The sequence below is a fragment of the Solea senegalensis genome, linkage group LG9 (assembly GCF_019176455.1).
Source record: "Solea senegalensis isolate Sse05_10M linkage group LG9, IFAPA_SoseM_1, whole genome shotgun sequence".
In the NCBI taxonomy this organism is placed as follows: Eukaryota; Metazoa; Chordata; class Actinopteri; order Pleuronectiformes; family Soleidae; genus Solea; species Solea senegalensis.
The window spans coordinates 5969267-5990575 of record NC_058029.1 but is presented as its reverse complement, the minus strand read 5'-3'; the positions used below and the strand labels follow the sequence as shown (position 1 = coordinate 5990575).

The 21309-nt window shown below is 41.1% G+C and overlaps 1 protein-coding gene across 2 annotated transcripts in view; it reads right to left on the bottom strand.

The window, feature by feature from the left end:
- Positions 1-21296, bottom strand: part of enpp2 (ectonucleotide pyrophosphatase/phosphodiesterase 2) — a 32214-nt gene extending 10918 nt beyond the window's left edge. Inside the window, exons 1-19 of one of the 2 annotated variants that reach the window (XM_044033325.1) lie at positions 21252-21278; positions 21151-21172; positions 20789-21060; positions 19578-19683; positions 12692-12841; positions 11162-11287; positions 10498-10558; positions 10282-10379; positions 10037-10116; positions 8689-8808; positions 8489-8544; positions 6127-6192; positions 4793-4865; positions 4550-4658; positions 3681-3806; positions 3240-3271; positions 3007-3134; positions 695-770; positions 511-598 (exon numbers count right to left, since the gene is read on the bottom strand). In XM_044033325.1, the coding sequence (XP_043889260.1) occupies positions 511-598; positions 695-770; positions 3007-3134; positions 3240-3271; positions 3681-3806; positions 4550-4658; positions 4793-4865; positions 6127-6192; positions 8489-8544; positions 8689-8808; positions 10037-10116; positions 10282-10379; positions 10498-10558; positions 11162-11287; positions 12692-12841; positions 19578-19683; positions 20789-20806 (1513 nt within the window). In that variant the 5' untranslated portion in view covers positions 20807-21060; positions 21151-21172; positions 21252-21278. Of the gene's footprint in view, positions 1-510; positions 599-694; positions 771-3006; positions 3135-3239; positions 3272-3680; positions 3807-4549; positions 4659-4792; positions 4866-6126; positions 6193-8488; positions 8545-8688; positions 8809-10036; positions 10117-10281; positions 10380-10497; positions 10559-11161; positions 11288-12691; positions 12842-19577; positions 19684-20788 lie in introns of both variants that reach the window. The other variant, XM_044033326.1, reaches the window with a different exon arrangement.
- Between the last annotated feature and the right edge of the window lie 13 nt (positions 21297-21309).

Here is a 21309-nt window from a genome sequence, read left to right as displayed (position 1 = left end):
TAGGCGGGGCGTGAGCTGTGCTAATGGCCGTGTAGCGTGACTTCGTACCAGTTCCTGCTCCGTTTGTGGCCGTTTGTCTCAACGAGACGTCAAGCTTTCGTCAACGATGTTTTTTTTTCTGTTGCCCAATCAGCTGACTCCCTGAATTTACTGTACCATTTTACTCTGGTACCCCAAGAGAAAGGTGCCATAACATGGAACCCAACATAGCACACTGTACCAAACCAAACCAAGGAAACACAACTATAGATACATGCTTGAGGATATGTAATGAGGTCAATAAGGTACAACTTATCACAGAAAGAATACAAGGACATACAAATGTCAGTTTGAGTATGCATGCATATAATGCAGGACTAACACAGACCTTCATTTTAGCATGAACAGAATCTGGGCTTCGTACGCTCAAGTTCAAAATGTGAAGCGATTCTCTGAGGACATGGAATGTGGGAAATATGGAGGGACCCTAACGCACCCAAACACACAAGAGAACGTGAAATCCTTCCTTACCACACATGACATTATACAGCTCAACGTTTTCAAAGGCTGGAACTTTAGTCTTGAATCTGAACATGGGTCCATATCCCAAGAAAATGGTCTGGAAACACAGGTTGATATTACAATAAATAACACTTATCACGTGAAGCAGAGATACGACTGACCACTCTGAACCACTGCAGACGATCAGGCTTACCTGCATGCTGTTGATCTTATTGTCATATCCATGGTCACCAGCGAAGCCACAGTGTCTCTTCCCTTCAGGAACTTTCCTGGAATTAGGAGTAAATATCACACGTCAAAATCTGGCTGCTCCACATAAGGACATAAAGACATAAGGGCTGCAGCTGTATAAAGTGCATTTTGGAGTTAAAATAAGCACATGATATTGCACATGATAGCACATTCAGTGCATTCAGGTCCATACTTAATCACAATAGCACATACTCAGCATTATTTGTCAGAATGTTGTGATTCAATACAGAGAATTATCGCCCCAATTTTTATTCAGTTTTGTTCCAACACAACAATCACTCTCCACGATTTTCTTCCAGACTCATAACATGTGCATGTTGACGGGAAAGGAATTCCGGGCTCTTGGTGCCGTCTTTGCTGGCGTGTGTTTACACACTCAGTAAGTCCAGCCCAGAAAAGCAGCTCCTTCACACAACTCCAGCCACAGTCCTTACATTGTAAACCAGCCACTTTTTATTAAGTGTCCATTAAAATACTACCCCCAGTTATACACTGTAGTGTGTGTGTGCGTGTGTATCCCACAAGCGCGCTGCAAATGTAAATGACGACAGAACAAGACAAACTCGGTGTATTTGACTCAGTAATTTGGGATTCACACGCTTACATCGGCTGATGTACGCGCCTGTGTGTTGTGCCTCGGCTCACAGCTCCACTGCCAATGATTAGCTGCTCTGTCTCCTCTGAGCTGCACTCAAACCTCAAAGATTTCTTTCACTTAGCAGCAGCCTCACACGTGTGTGTGTTTGTGTGTGTGCCTGGTATTCCTAACGTTGTGGGGACCTAAATCTGTTTACACAGTCCGATTGTGGGGACTTGTTGACCAAAATCAAGACCCCATAAAGTAAATGACTACATTTTAAGGCGAAGACATGTTTTAAAGTTAGGCTGAGGTTAAGGGTTAGGGATTTAGGCCAGTCGTAATTATGGTTAAGGTGAGAGTAAGTCTCCAGGAAATGAATGTAAGTCAATGCAATGTCCTCTGTGTGTGTGTACACTTATATTTGATAGCTCTTTAGGAACCTTTCTGTTAAAAACACTGTCCTCATGGAAGCCAAAACTTGATCCTGGTGAGGCAGAACATCATTTCTGAGGAACTGGTTAAAGACAGCACTAAGGTTAAGGTTAGGGCATTAACTTATTATGGTTAAGGTTAGGAATAATCCTAGTTTAGGCTGTCCAAATAAATAAAGGTATACAGTTTACAGCACAAGGCCTTAAGAAGGATAGCTGCCAACACGATGAACAACCTTATACCTAACCCCTGAACTATGACCAGTCCATGCCATAACCTAGTTAGTTAACCAATCACATCTTTGTCCTAACTTTAACTACACTAATTCATTTTCAAAGGTATTAAAGGTAGTAACAGGTATTCAAAGGTAACAGTTACAAGTACACACAGTGTTCACTGTAGGGGTTTGTTTTCACTGTCGCGGTGACTTCATGGTTTACTTTGTCACTGAATCGCTGCAGTGAAACCCGTCGCTGGTTTCCATCAGAAGCTTGTCAGCTGATTCCAGCCGACCGTGACCGTTCCAGCGGCAAAGGCGGAGAGTGACCCGGGACAACTCCTCAAACCCCCCACCCCCACCACCCCCCCGCCTCAGCGCCGCACGTGTTAACGATGCATCAACAGCAGCCCATGTCAGCATGAAATGTGTTTTTAAGTCATTCAAGATGTTTCGCAGATGGGTGGGCTGAAGAAACGCCAGATCTGACTGTACGCCACGTTTGAGAGGTTTGTTTTTGAGTCGACGCAGCCGCAAATTAAAACTAAGTCACCGAGAACTCCTTCTCTACCACCTACAGGCTAATTAGTTTGGTTCTGAATACAATCACCCCCCACAATGACACTGCAGAGTGTAAATCATAAAATGATTTTAATCTACATAGATGTAACATTTTGAGTTTAAGAAGACATTTAAGGTGAAAACAGCGCTGTCAACACAAGGGGATGTTTGTTATTGTTGTATTGTATTGCCGAAGCATGAGTGCAGATGTACATAAAACCTGGATTACTTCATATACATTAAATTATTGAGGATGAAAGCTGAGGATAAAAGCACAAAACTGCTGATTAAAGTTCCACAGTGTGACTACTTACACTGTATCCCCATTTGGCATTTTACAAAGTTGTGAGAGTGAGTTTGACAGTTCAGTCCGGTTCAGCCTGCAAACACTCACACTTAAATCATATATATATAACATAAATACATATGATTTGCACTTCCTGTTGTGGCGGTGGAACCATACCTGGCGATGTGCCACTTCCTCTCCACCAGCAAATGAATATCTTCAATGCGTCGATTGTGAGCGTAGTGCAATCTCTTGGGAAGGTGCTGCTTCAAGTACGGCTTAAAGTGCTGGTCTGCTTTCTTACACTGAAAGACAAAATCACCACCCCTACATTTGTACAATTCTCTTTCTTTTCTTTTAAATTTCATACAACCCTCAAGTCTTTTTGTTTATGCAAGTCTTACACTTACTGTTAAGTTTGCAACGACAGCCTTGGGGTCATCTGAAAAATAGAGCAGCGGTCAGAGAGCTTAAGATAAGAGGTCACAGAGGTGTTGCTAACAAATCGCTTAATAATCTAATTTTCCAAGAGTGTGAGATTGGAATTTTCATGTACATATAAAATATAATTTTAATAACCTCACAACCTCAGAATACACAAAGCTTCACACACCCCCCCATGTGATCTCTGGCGCCCCCTCAGACATGTTTAGACACCACGAATAAACGGTCAGAAATCATAAAACATTTCAAGTGCTCTGCGATCAGGAACTATTAGAGACACAGAGGTTGTCTGCTGCCTCTTAAAATCAAAAACAAATGAGGATTCATGTGCGGCGTTACGTAAAAGACGATAGAACACCTTTGCAAAAACGTTTTCTCTTAGTCCTTTACACGTCTATGTCTCTTACATTTAGGGTTGTTGGGGTTTCTGGAGCGAATTCTGCCGAGGGAGCCGGGGACGAGGATGATGTCGTCAACGTTGTTCAGGTAGTTACTGAGGAACTCGGTGCGATCACAGTGAGCCTCCTCCATACCTGAGAAAACACTGACAGATTACTTAAGTGTCCGAGCAGCACAATGTGACTTTTGCTTGATTTGCACACCACAGTAAAATCAGACGTTTGATTACTTCTGTGTAACGGACCACAATTACAGTATATACTGTTTTCAGGGCAGAGTTTCAGGTGCTAAGTCAGCGTGGTCTCTCAAAAATGTGGCTATATAATGTGTAAACAATGGGAAAAGTTAAATTTGTATAGAGGAAAAACAGTGAGATATAAGTCTTTTGAGGAAAATATTGATGGGTGTAGTGTGTAATAAAGCAAGGCTGAAGTCGGATGATTTGTGTGTTGTTGTTGCGGCGTAATGAGGACATTCTGGTGTGTCTTTAATGAGAGGATGTTGATTCTATGAAGGAAAAAAACAACAACTAACCATCAACCACATTCATAAGGATAAGAAAATAAGAAAAGGAGGCAGCAATGTAACACTACAGACGCCAACGACAGTAAAAACAAGAACAAGAACAACTCCTTCGTTACACTCACCCAAATGTGCAACAAGCAGTTAAAACACAACCACATTGATATTCACATGTGTAGACATGTAAATAAGTAACCTACTGTAGTGTTGTCACACATATCTATAGCTGAGGACTCTTTGGTAAACAAATCATGCATTGTGTTGCCTTTAGTTGCGTCTACCGGGTTAGCTAATAGATAAATGTCTAATAGTTTTATACCAAAGTGTGTGTTTGTGCTGGTGTGTGTGTCTGTACCATGATCGCCCACCAGGATGATGTTGACACAGCGGTGCAGTTTCATCTGCTTCAGTCCGTCCATGAGCTGACCAACGATTCTGTCAATGAACCTCAGAGGACTGTTCAGCTGGAGGACGTGAAATGGAGACACAAGACGTTAGCAGACACACAAACACAAACATCCCATTCTGTGCTGTGTATGAATAAATACATACATTCTCAATTTTACAGTGCTAACACACGTAAATACACAGTACTTACGTCTGCGCTCATGGGGCCCATTTTGTGTCCGAATGTGTCCGGCTGTTCAGAGTGCATGGCGTAAACATAGGGCCTGAAACAGGACGTCGTGGACATGTGTTAGTAATACGAGGTTCCCACACCTTGGTTGACATCAAATTCAAGGACTTTCCCAATTCCCAATTTCATCAAATTTAAGAACCAAAATGTGTTGACACAGCTTAAGATAGGAGAGCACACCACGCTTGAGGAAAACCCTTTTCTATTCCAACATGATGGTGTCTCAGTGCACAAAGAGACGACTGTAAAAGACACGGTTTGACTTTGAGTTTGGTGTGGAAGAACTGCATAGAGCCCTGACCTCAACCCCATGAACTGGAACAGAGATGGTGAGCCAGGTCTTCTCGTCCAACATCAGTGTCTGACCTCATAAATCCTCTACAGACATGAACGGGCACAAATTCACATAGAAACACTTCAACAATCTGGAGGAAAGTCTTCCAAGAAGAGTGGAAGCTGTTATAGCTGCAAAAGGGGCGACTCCTCTCTCTCTCCTGATCATCCACACCTGGCTTCAATCTTCTCCTCTTCTCCTTCACCTGGCTACACTACAATTCCCACAAGTTACTGACTATGATGGACTTTGCTTTTTATATACAGTATATCTGATGAGAATCTTTATATAGTTTGATATTTTAGATTGGGAGCTGTATTGAAAAAGAAAATGTATCAATGATCAGAGTGCGAGATCTTGCGTTGGCTGTGCTTTTGTTGTTTTTAAACCAACAATCTGACACGCACCTCACAGTGTGACTGTGGAGTTGTATAAAAGGTGAAAAGACACTTTTTACATGAATGACGTCCAGCTCTCCAAAGATTGTCCTGAAAACGTGTGTGAGAATGCTGACATCCACAGACGTTCTCCTGTCAAATCTCTGGATAACGTCCAAGTGAGTGCACAGCAGAAAAGACTCACAGAGAGAAAGTGAGTGAGTGTCCTGCTGCCTCCTGAAAATGTCCCAAACCAATCTCCTGGACGTGTTCCAATGTTCATGTTTGAAAACAGCTCATGGAACATCATCTTTACTGGCTCCCTGTTCCACGGTGGATCCAATAAAATCCTCACATAACCTTCCAAAAACCTCCCACGTGCTCCGCCCCCACACTCCAGCCTGCCGTCTCTGCTCCTCTGATGCTCAGACGTGTTTTGTGAAAAGCTCAGACGTCTTTTTAATTTTACCCAGTTGCAGTACAGGAACACCAATATAACGACTATGAGACGTAGTGAAACTGACACCGAGGCTTGACAGAGAATAAGAAAACAGGAGAGGTATAATATGTAGATGCGAATTCACCTTTCACCTTCAGGAAGGTGCAGCCACTGCAACATGGTGAGTATCCTCCTCTCTAATGAGATGCCACTGCAACACACAAGACACACAAACAAGCAGATTAACGAGTGGTAACGACTTGAGGAAAGATGTGAATGAGATGGAAACACACACACACACACACACACGGAGTTTACTGGAAAGGACCGTATCCTCTGCTGCCCTCGTCGACCGTTAAACTCTAAACTGTTCCTTTAACTCTCAAAGAGCCTCGTAAAAGTGAGGGTTGTCGAGTGTAGCACATTTAGAGACGTGTGACTGTGACAAGTGTCTGAGAGTCAAAGGCCGACTGTGTGTAAGTGATGAGGCCACCAACCGAGCTGCTGGCTGTCATACAGTTCACAGCTGTCAACCATCAAGCCCAGGATCGAGGCCCTGAATGGGGCTTGATGTATGAGGCAGTGGTGGGTGTCATGGAGGAGCCTCCTGCTCCCAAAAAAAACCAAAACATCCCCACTACTCCTTTTTGTTTTTAAACACATTAACACTGCTCTAGATAGAGCGTTTTAGAGTCACCAAAATGTGTTATGCTCCAGAGGTGTGTTTTATTCTGGACGGGCACTGACTAGTGACTTTCGGAAATGATATGTTTCATTTGCTTCCTGGTTGGTTCTTATCAGCTTCAAATGAAAAAGTGCTGCTGTGTCAGTTTCACCTTTTCTTGTCTTCTTACAGGTGTATACTGCAGTTTTACTTCTAATACAAACTTTTTATACCAAGTGAAATCTTAAAAGGGGACCTATAGGAAGTAATAAATACAGTACATAGTTAAAATTAAATATGAGGTAGTCATAAAACAAGAAATAGAAATAAGAGACGCTGTAAAAGACACAGTTTACACTAAAAACTGCTCTTTGCTTAGATCCACATTTTTGAAAACTGCGAAATTGTTTGGATGCAGAATTTTCTTGCATTTAAGCCTCTGACTTTACTTTTTGCCCCATGTCATATAAACAATTGTGAGCAGAAAGATACTGAATAGCTCTGACTGAGCTTTTGCATTGAATTTCTCAAAAATGGAAACACTGAAGAAGTTAAAACGTCTTAGTTGGAGAAGAGTTTTTACAATAACATTACCTGTGATAAACTTCATCATAAATGCTATGTTCAGAACTTCCTGTGATGTAAACACAGGAGTTAATGAGTCCCATTTGAAGGTGCCACATGTTCATACTTCATATTTCCTCGTCCCATTCTTCTCTCTTCTTTCTACCCTCTACTCTTCTAGTTCTCTGCTTCTGGTGGGGGCAGAGGGGACCTCCCAGGAGGAGCCCAACACACAGCTTCCACCATAGCAACAATCCCTGGTCCCCATTACCATGCCAATCCATACAGTGCTGGTATAACACTAAACTGTGTAATGTGTTGTATATAAAGGCTTTCTTAGCCACACACAAACCTCAGCGCAGACCTGCAGTCTCTGCCTTCCTGCCAAACACACACACACACACACACACACACTCCTGTCTCTTTCTCTGTCTTCTGTGTTTATTTCTCACACACCTCTGTCAGTGCCAAGTGCAAGAAAAGCACTGTAAACCGCACACTGCCTCTGCAGAGTGGCACGTCTGTGACCCCCTCGCTCACAGAGGAATCCTGCAGAGCGTGAACTGGCCCATTTGCACAAATTGCTGTAAAAACAGCCCCAACGTCATCCCCGCTGAGATCTGCCTCCCAGTGCATCAAAGCCGCCACTGTGCTGATAAATGTGGGTTGCTTTGTGTTTGCGCCGGCTCCAGGTGCAGTAAGGTGACCAGAGAAGGGGGACATGACGGGGCATGACCTGATGTTCAGGTCTGGTTATAGCGGGTCACATGTGGGAAGTAAAACACCTGGTACTGACATGAAACCTGGATGTAGGTCCTGGGATCACATGTTACTGAATCTGACTTGACCTTGTGACCAGTAGAGAGAAAACATGCTGCGATAATCAGATTTTAACCATTAGGAAAAAGACAAATTGTGTAATGATTAGTGTTAATATTGTTGCTCTAGCCACAAATCATCCAACGTTTACCCTTTCATAAATATGGTTCCTCCCTGTTTATAAAAACAACAAAATGACGATGGACAAATCGCGAAATGGGAGTTTTTCATATGTTTACAACATTTATTACCTCTTTAGGACCATTTGTCACCAGAACCTGGTCCTAATGAACCCCATTTCTGAAGATCTGGATGGGTTTAATGCTAAGATTTGAATTGTGATTAGATTAAGGTTGAATTTAGGCATTGACTGGTTATGGATTGGTCATTTTGGTTGGTTCTCACAACTTTAAAGGACTATCTGAGGGTTAAGACTCTTAGTGTGTGTGCATGGACTTACACAGGCCAGAAGAAAGTGGCAGCCTTCAGTCCCTGTTTGAGTGCCGTGATCCAGATCTAGGAGAAAACAGTCATTATTTCATTATCCTGTCACAGCTTTGTTAGAAAGCCAAGGTCATTTTCTAACATTGTCCAACTGTAGCTGTAGATGGGAACAGAGTTTATGCCAAAGAATTACAAAGAGAAGAGAAGTAAACTAACCGGCTGTCCTCCCCACCAGCGATGATTGAGTTTCTCTCGGCTCCTCAGGGTGAAGGTGGCGTCAAACACTGGGTCATACATGGAGTTGCCAATGATACCATGAGACTCTGGATAGAGGCCCTGAAATCGTGCCATTGAAAATGAACGTTATTGCTCGTGACATTAATGTCTGCCCTCTTCGCTCTGCGCCGCATACCAAACCATTATTATGAAAGCAGCGGTTTCCACACTAGGGGTCAGGACCCGCAGCGGGGTTCGCGATTCATCCGTTTCAGTGCAACACAAATAAAATGATTATCACGGCAACAAAGGGGCAGTCTGTTTTAGTTTGAGAGTACAACACCTCCAATTTATGTGACAGGATAGTGTTTGACACAAAGCAAAATAGAGTGCAGTGGAGGCTTCAACTGAAACCTAAGTGAAGGACTATCTCCCTCGCAAAGTCTTAGAGACACTGATCCGTGCTTTCATAACATTTTGGCTGGATTACTGTAATCCTCTGTATGTTGGTTTAGATCAGTCATCTGTCCAGCTAGTCCAGAACGCCACTGCTCGCCTTTTCAGAAGAAAAAAGAAAAGACCACATCACACCTGTGTTGCTCCTCCCTCCACTGGCTTCCTATTTGTTTTAGGATTTTAAAATTGTATTGGTGGTTTTTAATGGTTTGGCACCATCTTACCTCTTGTGGCTTTTACATGCACCAAAATCCAGACCCAAACCCAGGCCGATCGGTTTTTAAAGACCCACTTCTTCTCCTTGGCCGTCACTTCAGGATAAGAATAGTCAACCCGGACACTTATCTAGATTTTACTATTTCACTATTTTACTGTTTTATGTTGCTGTGCCTTTAACTCAGCCTTGGCTGTTTTAAAATGTGCTCTAGAGATAAAGTTGACTTGACTTGAAAACACTGCCTATTCATTTCCAATGGGGAAGTGTTGCAAAACAGTTTCTTGCTTTGCTTTGCTGGCACTGAATGTGACAGAAGTTGAAATGAGATAAACCTCCCAGATGGCAGAGCAAGCACCAGTCAATCAAATCACTTCTACAGTTAAAAAACAACAACAACCAAACAAGGCTGTTCTCCTCCGTTTGTTGGACCGAGTGCACTTCACAATAGTTGACACCCACTTTGCAAAGCTGGTGTAGATGCCACAAGAAGGAACCACGGAAATAACCCACAATACTCAGTTCCAAGTAGTGCGAGAATGAAAACTCGGTGTAACTGCTTCTAGAAATTCGACCACAAAAGACACCACTCAAATAACTTCCGAAACCCAAATACAGTGTGAGATCAGAAACAACTACCAGTTTCTCTACATGATCTTCTTCTTCTTTGTTCCTTACCGTAGCCAGGGAGTAGAGGTTGGGAAAGGTTTTGGACGGATAGACAGGTCTCATGTATGGAGCATGGGTTCCACACGTTCCTGAGAAGAAGAACAGAACAGGACAAACATCTCATTGAGCACATTCTTCTACAAACCTCACTTTTTACCCAGTGCACCTCAACAACGCTTTCCTTTTCCACAATTAAAGAAGCAAAAATGTGTCACTTTCAAAGGACATGTAGCTAAACCTGGTCCAGGCCTTACTGAGTTTGTCGATGTTGGGTATGACGGTGTTTCCTCTCTTCACGTAAGATGCTCTGAATCCATCCACGGACAGGATGATGAGCGGTGGACGCACAAACCTGCACACACAAGAAAAACAAATGGCATTACAGTGCAACACTTTAGCGCACTGGTCAGCGATCATAAAATGATCACTATATTATTACTATTTTCTTTAGTGGTCAGATGTAAACATACCCAGCTGGACATTCAGAAGTCTTGATCTCGTCACACTCGTCCTGCAGCCATGAAGTGTCCCCTTAAAGACGGATGCATTGTTAGCTTTTCTGACAGCAGCTGCTAAGGGTTTGTTAGGTGAACTTTTTTTCTCTCACTGACTTTGTTGGAGTCACCACATGTTTTGGATGGATGTGACATTTACTGCATGTCCTCCTCCGGATGAAATACAACAGGTTTAATGATCTACTAATCATACTAACTAATAGTCAAATGTTGATCAGTGTGTCCACAAGCCAAAATGATTCAGTTTTAATGATTTCTTTGTTATATGGCGCAAATAAACCATAAAATACTCACATTTAAGAAGCTGAAAAATCTGAAAAACTTGTTTTAATGATAAAAAAGGGCTAATTAAATACATTTAATAATTGCTCCCCGGATTTTAATAATGTGAGCATATTTTCTACACACTCAAAATTCCTCAACTCCACTCCGATCACATACCCCTGGCATATACAGCTTGCGTACCACTGGTGATACACGTACCACAGTTTGAGAAATATGGGAAACAGACTATACAGTAGATAGTAGATATTAAATAGTAAGAATATATACAGTATGGGCTGTATAGTAAAGCAGGATTGCACTTGTTATATACATACTGTATATTAATATAACTAACCTTTACACAGTGACCTGTAGTTGGTACAACAGTCTCCTCTGGCCAGACAGTCATCAGAGCAGTGACAGGCGTGCTGCTCATTTCGAGTCTCCCCACATCGATCCTTACGACACTCGTATCCCCCCTCTGTGTTTGCGGGGAGAACAGACAGGGTGCATAAGTTCAAAGAATAAAAAAAAACAACAACATGTTTTTTGAAGAGAATCACTGAGGGAATAAGAAGCAAAACCACAAGAAACTGAAAAAGAAAACTGGGACCAACAAATGATTCACATGAGAGCACCAGAAAAAAACACGAAAAAGCCATAACTCAAAGTAGGACTCGACAGCGTGCGGGCAAAGACCTAAGAACAAGCATAAAAGCAAGTATATCATCGTTTTTCTTACATGGGGAGGGTTTCAGTGGCAGGGCTGTGGTGAGCCAAAGACCACCAGGCTGAAGACAAGACCATAAATCCAGACCACCAATACTATGAAGTAGCAGGGGGGGAAATGCTGACGGAGGCACAGAATCACCGCGACGCTTCAACAGAGAGAAATAACGACCGACAGCCCACACAAAAACCAATAAAAGCCATTTTACTCCCACGTGTCAAGTGCGGGGACATTAAAGTGATGGCGCACGCCCAGAAAGTACGACCAACTGTGCAGCTGTACAATCAGGCTGCACAACATACTGTCAACATACTTGATTAAAAGACCCTTTTTTTATTTCAAAGTAATAATAAAGGCAACAAATATCAACAAAATAGAAGAGAAATATGTAGTTTTTGGTAGATTCACAATAATTAGTTGCTGGCTATGTATCATGGGACAGATCGACTGATCAATCGACAACGTAAACCGGATTCAGACTCTTTTTGAAGTAAAAGTACAAATATAGACGTCTATCATTATTCATCCATGTTATTCTGAACACACACAAGCATTTGATCCACTGCTGCCTCCATCCCTAAAATCTAATGATTTGGTGACTTCAGTGTTTGAAACCCTTCATCCAAGCTAAAACTGCAGAGAATGAAATGTAACAAAAAACGATTTTGAACAAATATCTAACTGGGATTATTTTGACAAGATATGATTCACAATATCAGAGGGAATGGTCATTTTTACATCCTTATTCTCATTTTCGGTCAGAAAAACATATGATGAAAATGACATTAATTCATCCATTTCAATGATATTTGACACACATTTTGGCTTTAATAAAAAAATTCAGACTAAAGGCTCTGAATTCTCAGTGAAATTATGACTCTTTTTTTTTTTGAACTTCTCCTGCCAGCTCCCTGGTCACATGTCCAGATAGTATTTGACTGAACTAATGTAACAATAGACTGAACATTGGGAAGTATTTGGAAGTTTAAAAAAGAACAAGTGAGTGTCCTGTCCCCTAAGAAATAGTTTAAGGAGTCTCTAGCTCCAGAAGCATGAAAACAGAAGTAAAGGACAGTGTGTGAGGACGTCAGAGGGAAGGACGATGGAGTGAGCGAGTGAGTGAGTGAGTGAGTGAGTGAGTGAGTGAGTGAGCACCTGTCCTGAGGCAGAGTTGGTCAAAGTCAGAGCAGCAGCTGTTGTAGGTCTTACAGAGGTTGTCACAGCGACAGTTGGGTGGGTCAAGCTCGACCAGCTCGAAACACCTGTTCCTGCAGGAGCCGGAGGTCGGAACGTACACAGGACGAGCTGAGGGACACAGAGAAGGACAGAGAAGAGACCTTTGTAAGTTTCAGGTCCACATTGCACGGAAGAGCTTTGTAATTTATAAACACTGCTGAACATGAAAACAATCTTCACTTCAAGAACACAACATGATTCCCAAGTGTCTTTAAACTGCTGAAATAAGCAGCTGTGTGGATCAGGGAGGTAGAGTGGGTTGTCCACTGCACCTTCATCATATAGTCCACATGTCCTCCTGACAGCTCTGTGAATATGCTGCACATAATACACTATACTGCACTGTACTGTATTAAAATATACTGCTCAATACACTATACTACACTGTACTGTATTAAGCTATACTGCACAGTACACTATACTACACTGTACTGTATTAAACTATACTGCTCAATACACTATACTACACTGTACTGTATTAAACTATACTGCACAATACACTATACTACACTGTACTGTATTAAACTATACTGCACAGTACACTATACTACATTGTACTGTATTAAACTATACTGCACAATACACTATACTACACTGTACTGTATTATACTACACTGCACAATACACTATACTATAATATATTGCATCATACCATACAGTACCACATTAATTTGCACTGGACTATATTATACTTCATTCATGATTATGAAATGCACTACAGTATACTCTAATACACTACAGTATACTACGTTATACTCCAGTATACTCTACTACACAACGTTATACTAAAGTATACTACACTACTCTACGTTACACTACATTATACTACAGTACACTGCACTACACTACGTTATACTACAGTATACTACACTATACTACATTATAATGCAGTATATTACACTACGTTATATTACACACTATACTGCACTATACTATACTGTAGTGTATACTGTATACTACACTACAGTATAGTACACTGTAGTATATATACTACACTACAGTACACTTTACTGTAGTACAAATACTACACTATGGTACACTTCACACAACACTGTGCTATACTACTAGACTACACTAGACTAAGTAAACTGCAGTAAACTATACTGTACTATACTGTAGTATATTATACTACACTGTAATATATACAGTGTAGTACACTATACTATATTATAGTGTACTACACTGGATTGTACTATATTATACTGCGATGGACTGTGCTATACTGTAATATATTATATTATATACGTTATAGTCTACTATATTGTCCTGCACTATACTATAGTATATGTGGGTGTGTGTTAGTATGAATGAGTGAATGTCAAAACTGTATGTAAAGCAATTTGTAACATAAATAAAGAGCGTTTACCACGGTGTACGACTGTTCTTCACTTTTCTATTTTCTTTTACCTGCGTCAGTAATCATTTACATGGATCTGTCATAACTCAAACACTAGTATGAAGCGCGTGTTCACATTTTGTTTTGTTAAGGACACAAATGGTGCTGAACCTGTAACACGTTTACTTTCAAACGCTGATGAATCGCCCGCATATAAACACTGAGAACTCCTTTGGCATCGATTCTTTTAACCGGCGTGTACACACTTTCCTTTAAATCTCCTTTTGGCATTCAGCCACTGGACACGTCAATAAAATGAGAAGAGAATATATTTTTAAAAAATGCCTGTGTACGACAACAAAAGTCAGTGAAAAGCTGCACAATAAATATGTCACTATATTACATATTAGTAACATGTACTACTTTGTCAAAAAAGTGAGAATAGAAACCGAAAAGACTCGACAGAAATATTATATATGACTTCACATGTCATAACAAAATATGTGTAAAATGTGCCAAACTCAGCAGTTAGTAAACTTTAAATCCGCTCATGGGAACTGAACTGTGGTAATTCTGTCTCGCTGGGGGACACTCGAGTTCCCGTCGACACAAAGTCGCTCTTGTCCTCAAAGGCCCCGAACGTTAGTGGCTCATTTTTGGCTCCTGAGCTGCAGTATGAGATCCTTCCAGCTCATTAGTGAGTGCAAACAATAATAAAGCAAAACATCACCTGAATCACAGGCGGGGATTTAATTGAGACGACCCTAAAGGTTTAAGGTTAAAAATAAAACTTTGTTTGTTAGTTTACTCATTTTGTAATGCAAGTGTGAATGTTTTTGAGTCCTGAAAAGTAACCAGGGTTAAAATATCAGAGCAAAGGTCTCATGATAAGAGATTGAAGACATTTGACAACATCGATGGGTTGAAATGATTGTTTTTGGATTGTATATGATAATTTACTGAAAATATCGTATTTGAACATATGTCCCCATATGACGGATCTACATTTTGTAAAGACCATATTTTCTGAAAACTACATGATGTCACTTATTGGACGTTCCCTTGTCCGAACAACGTTCAAGTCTGCTCATTTGAGAATACATCTAGTGAATGTCCTGAAAGCTCAAGCCTGTCTTCTTTGCCTGGATCATCTGGAAATTCTTCTACTTTTGGAAACACGTCTAATTCAAACAATCCATCTCCTGCTGCGTACATGATTCAAAAGACGTCCAAACCCAATATTTTGGACATTTTGTGGCCTTCACGTCTGATAATGGCTGAAAAAGCATAGAACCCTACATAGGAACACAATACATGCATACAGTACCTCACACAGTAAATGAGGGGGATGACGACATTTCCTGGTTTTTTAATGTGTTTGGGTTTAGGCACAAAAAGTTCCCGGTTAGAGCTCAGGAAAAAGGTCGTGGTTATTTCTCTGACTGTGGTGGTCTGCTGCTTGGTGGACTTCATAAAAACACACCAGAACATCCTGTGTGGCGAGTGTCTTCACCCGCCATTAAAAACACACCAGAATGTCCTCGCATCACTGCAACAATCGGCAAAGAAAGAGCAGATATTTGGCCTTGAACCGAGGTCTGCTGCTTGATGGACGTCTCTTCAATCTGGTCGATTGTGCCTCATCAAATCAATCAATCGATCGATCAAACGTTATGCATTTTTCATAAAAGGCAATGCAAAGAAAGCAACCCACCAGCATACAGCTGGTATTAAAAACATCAATGGAGAAGTAAAGAAGTGGGGAAGAGAAGGAAGTGAGGAAAGGGAGGAAGAAAAGGAAGTGATGAAGTGAGGATCATGATGGAACTATCATGGAACTCAACGAATTGCTCAACTAGTTGCAGTAAATTGTCTTGTGCAGTAAAACAGACAATTTAAAATTGGTTTAAAGGACATTAAAGGATAGAATAAACTAATATAGGACAAATAAATAATACAATTCTGGTAAAAGACAGGTTAAAAAGGAGGGGTCTTAAGTTTGTTTTTGAACAATAGGAACATTTTCTTCAGGGACACAGTTCCAAAGACGAGGACCATAATAACAGAAAGTTTTGGGTGACCAGAGTTCTCCATGGTTCATACACTGGAAGCAAATCTGATAAATAAGTGGATCACCATTTTGTGTTTACGGTGCTTTCTTAAAGTGTCACGACTGATTTATGACCCTCAGAGAAACACAAACCACTTCAGATGACACCTCGATGAAGACGAGACAGCCGCAAATGATCTCGGGGTGAATAACGCACGGTGGAGAAGTGGAGAAGCTGAGTGTGGAGCAGGAATATGCTCCAACGCTCTCTCTTAATATTGACTCAAGGTAAAGCAACACAAACACACTCTGACTCGCTCTCTCTCTGTGTCTGTCTCTCCTGAAAAACACTCTCGAGCTGTCCAACCAGGACGGCGCTGGGTCACAGTGATCCACTGTCCACACTCACTCATTTCATATCCACTGGCAGACAAGTCATATAGAAAATAAGCCGGCAAACAAACGCAGTGGGAGAAATTCCACTGCAGCTGCTGAAGAAATGTGTTCCTCTCATGTTCTGTGGGTCACAGATGTGCGTCACTCTGTTTGACGTCACGGTGATTGATTGCGCTTGAAGCTCAGACTGGGTTCAATATTTGTTGTGTTTTGTTTTGATGTATATACACACATACATATATATATATATATATATATATGTATATACATATATATATATATACATACATATACATACATATATATTTATTTATTTATTTACATGTGACATATGTATATGCATCTGTTGGAAACATGCGTTAACGATAGGGACGGAGCAATCAATCATTCTCAAATCTGTATTTTTAAATGACGCAATAGTCTGCAATTAATTCGATTTTTTTGTTCTTATCGAGTGTGTAAATATCTTAAAGTATTTAAAGCTGTAGTACGTCGCTTTTACATATAAACAAATGTCGGCCACAATTGTCAAATGAGTTCCTCAGTGCGTTTACATGTATGTTAAAAGTCAAATTTTAGTTGGATAATTCGGTTTTCTTAATGTCATGAAAACAAGTTAGTCCTACTAAAATCAGGCTAGTGTTAGTCGCACTAACATACCTGGATCATGCGATTCATAGTCCGATTACTCCTGTATGTATACACTTAGTCAGACTTGAGTCTTAGTCGGACTAACATACCTGGATTGTGTGATTCATAGTCCAAAACATACAGAACCACGGCACGGTCCATCTCAACGTTTGCGGTCTGTTTTTCTGTGACGTAAAGGTCAACAGGAAACTGATTCAATAGGCACTATCTTACAGATAAATCAATAAATAACTCAATAAATCGATTTTCTCCTCTGTATGTACTGTATATCGGACTGGTCTCAGACTATGGCCTTAGCTCGATTAAACTGTGTGGTTGCAGATGAACTACAGATCACGACCAGTTCAGAAACAAACGTCAGAATGATTTCATACCCAGTGGAAGTTTAAAAAAACCACAATCTTTTTTTGCCTAAAACCATATTCAGAACCAGGAAATGGTGAACCCCTACTCAACAACCTCTGCCAAAAGCACCACAAGTGGTGAAGACGTTAAAGCGGTTTGTTGACATGTGAAAAAAGTTAAGTCATTTTTGGTTCAGTGAAGTGAGCTCACACATGTCTGTGGTTTACAAAAAACATACGCATGTACGTTGGGGACGTACAGTTTTAGAGTGGGCTGGTAAAACGATTTTGGGGAAATAGACAATATGAGACCGAGAATTGTGATTTAATTCTATTACCACACCTGCAGAGACAGCTCTACCTTTCTGTTGCACATTAGATTTTTCTTCTGTGGTTCTTCAGTGTTACTTTACTTCCCCTGGATGAAGTTTAGACTTCATCCAGGGAACTTGGAGCTGTGTTTTGAAGGAACAGCAGCAGCAGCAGCAGCAGCAGCCGTGTCTTGTTTGGCACATGCAGGCAGTTTTTTAGAGAGCATTAGAACTGCTTTGTGCTCTATTGTAGTGAAAAAAAGGGCAAAATTGTGATCACGATTAAAAACAGTTGTGAAATCCTACTGAACATCCAGGAAGAATATATTTCTTAAACCTTTCATTGGCGCTTCTTGATGTTTTCAGCTGTAATTCAAGTATACAAAGCTGTTTCCCTTCGCTTGTGTCGTGTGCTTCTTAAAAATTAGCTGCAAGTTCCAGTTCTTACAATACATCCATGTCATGTGATCTTTACTCAGAGGTATGACAGGTTGGCGGCCTGAAATTGGCCAAATTAATTTAAACATAATACAGCTGAAGTTATGTCTAAGAAAATATGGTGTGGCACTTTTAGTTGTGGGCATGTAAACAGGGCTTCTCAGTTCTCAATTATTTTTTGTCAATATTGTCACAATGATTATTTTACTGGTCATGTTTGCTACATTCCTTCCCTACAGGCCTTGAATCCCTGAAGTTTGAAGTTTGAAGTTGTGCTGTAGTACAGAGTGTACAAATGCGACATTTCCCTTGGTTTGCAGAAAATTAAAATAGCAAGGTTTTTCTTGGAGACCAGGTGGGTCTCACACTGTCCCGTGTGCTGAGCAGCAGCTGAATCACAGCGACACTGTGCAGGATTTGTCCACTGCTGTTTGCAAACACAAAATTCAAAACCTGGCTCCTCCTGCAAGACTCAATTAGAGAGAGAGAGGGAGAGAGAGAGAGAGAGAGAGGGAGGAGTAAAGGAAGGGAGCAAGAACTAAGTTGTTGTTTTGTGGTTGTTTCAGATTCTAAAACAGGAATAAACAACACAGCGTTGGGCGACTTGTCACTTGTTGTGTTAAGGCAGCGGTGGCCAAACTTTGATAATCCAAAACTACCTGAGGCCCAACTGCCACTCATGTAATACTTAAGACTATGATTATGTCACATACAAATGCAGTGCATTTAAATGACAATCTGTATCAATACAAGGAATGTCTGACCGTTTGGGGTGAGACAAAATTTCGATTTGGTCATATATCGTCGTCCTTGCGCGTGCAATACAAGAATTGATGAGCCGGAGCAAATTTCTAATTAATAAATGAAGGCACTCTAGGGTAAACATCAAGCGTCACTACTTCACGCCTTCTCACGGTGGCGCTGCTCAATTGAAAGAGGTAAACTTGTGTGGAAGTTACCTAGTTGAGGAAGAGGGAGTTTACATCGGGATAACGCCGGAGAAAGCTACGTTAAGAGATGCTCCATCCACATTCAATACATTTACACTTTATGCACTTTGTTCTCTATTTTGCGATGTATTGCTGTGTCGTGATTGGTATCGTGGACCATGTATCGCTTATCATATCGTGAGGCCTGTTCGTCACATAACTGTCCAACGGTTCACTTGACAGGCGTCAAACTTTGAACCCCCCCGTCTTAAGGTTTACTGGATCAGATTCAAGCCGTTCAAAGATGCTCTGTCCGTTTTTTTCCCAGGAACAAAGAGGATCATACTCACACTCGGTCCTGGCCGAGGTCCCGTCTTCTCTGGAGCGTCTGGGACGATCGTAAACGAATCCCAAACCCACCTCGGTGCCACAGACGACTGAGAGGATCCAAACAAACTGAGACAAACAACAAAAACAACAACACATCATGATTCTTCATTAGATGAAAACATACTGTACACAAAGTCTCCAAAGACTAGGATTAGGGACATTAACTCTTTTACTTTCAGTCTTTAAGAAGATTTAGAAGTACAGTAAATATGACTGTAGACTTTTCACCAAAGTAGTACTCTGACAGGCGACTTTAACTTCTATCAAAGTCATTTTATACTGAGTTACTTTACTCAGACGAGGCTTTCTAGTACTATGAAATGTAGTACTCAAAGCACTGAAAGTATATTGTATAAATGTAAAAACATAAACAAAGGTCTCCAAAGCCTAAATGATTAAGGACATTAACTATTTTACTTTCAACATTTAAGTACATTTCATGACAAGTACAGTAAACATAACTTTACTTTAAGACTTTTCACCCAAGTAACATGCGACTTTAACTTCCACCAAAGTAATCTCCTACTTTTTGACTTTTAAAGTTTTGAAAAAAAAAGGTAGGTGGAAGTAAAATAATGCATAAAAGTTCAGTAAAATTTAATCTAAATCTCACACTATGAATCCAGCCTGTAAAGGTATAAATGAACACACTTAGGTTAGCTTTTTCTAAGGTTTGACTTATTCATGTTTATACTAACTGTCACAGCAGCCGCGTGTGTAGTTCACAGCCCATAAAGTCAGCGTTAAAGGGCTTTTTCCAAGTTTGCGAAGCGTTACACGCGCACATGTTGACACTTAAATAAAGCACATATTCATAAGATGTGTTTCCACTGAGCGCAGCAGCTCCTGCGTCTCTGTCTGCTTCAAAGTAAAAGAAAGGACCACCCGCAGCCGCATAACAATATCCCGGCACTGTGACCAAAGGTTTGGGAAATGACTGACGGATCTACGATTGTTCTGCAAATGTTTCACAGCGGGAAGGCGAGGCAACTCTGAGAGAAAGAAGGAAAGAAAAAGAAAAGCTCAGAACATCACGAAAGCGTCTATTTTTTTTAGGCCGTAAGGAATAATACGCACTGTCGATCTACGTGCAGCAATTACGCACAGGTTTTACGCACAGCGGCCGCGGCTCGTCTGCGTTCACGGACAGAAACGCGGACTCTTACCGTACCAGTTTGTGCAGCAACATGTTCCTCTGTCGCTCCTATGACTGTCGTCCGGTGTTGAAGAAGGGAGAGTGACTGATGCTGAGTGTGAAAGTGCAAGGACCACCGGAGAGGAGGGCCGTTGGAGGGAAGGACGTGGGGGGTGTTTTTACTGGAGGAGGAGGTAGTCGAGGCTTTCACCCAGGGTGTGGATGACACACAGAGGAGAACAAGTGAGGCAGAATGGGAGGAGAGATATGCCACAGATGTCACCTCCGTCAGGCGCGCAGTGGACACACTGAGGGTCAAACCAGGACAGAGACACATAAGAGCAACAGGTGACAAACTTATCATGGAAAATAGATTTATAACAAAAAAGTACGCTCACTGTGAAGTGCAGTATGTGGAAGCTGAGGAAGGAAACATGTTTCTAAACATTTCAGCATATTTTAAACCAATTGATCCGAGGGAGAATTGGGACTTTTGTACCTTCTCTAGAGCAGTGGTGCTCAAAAGCAGGTTCAGTTAAAATGTCTGTCTGTCTGGA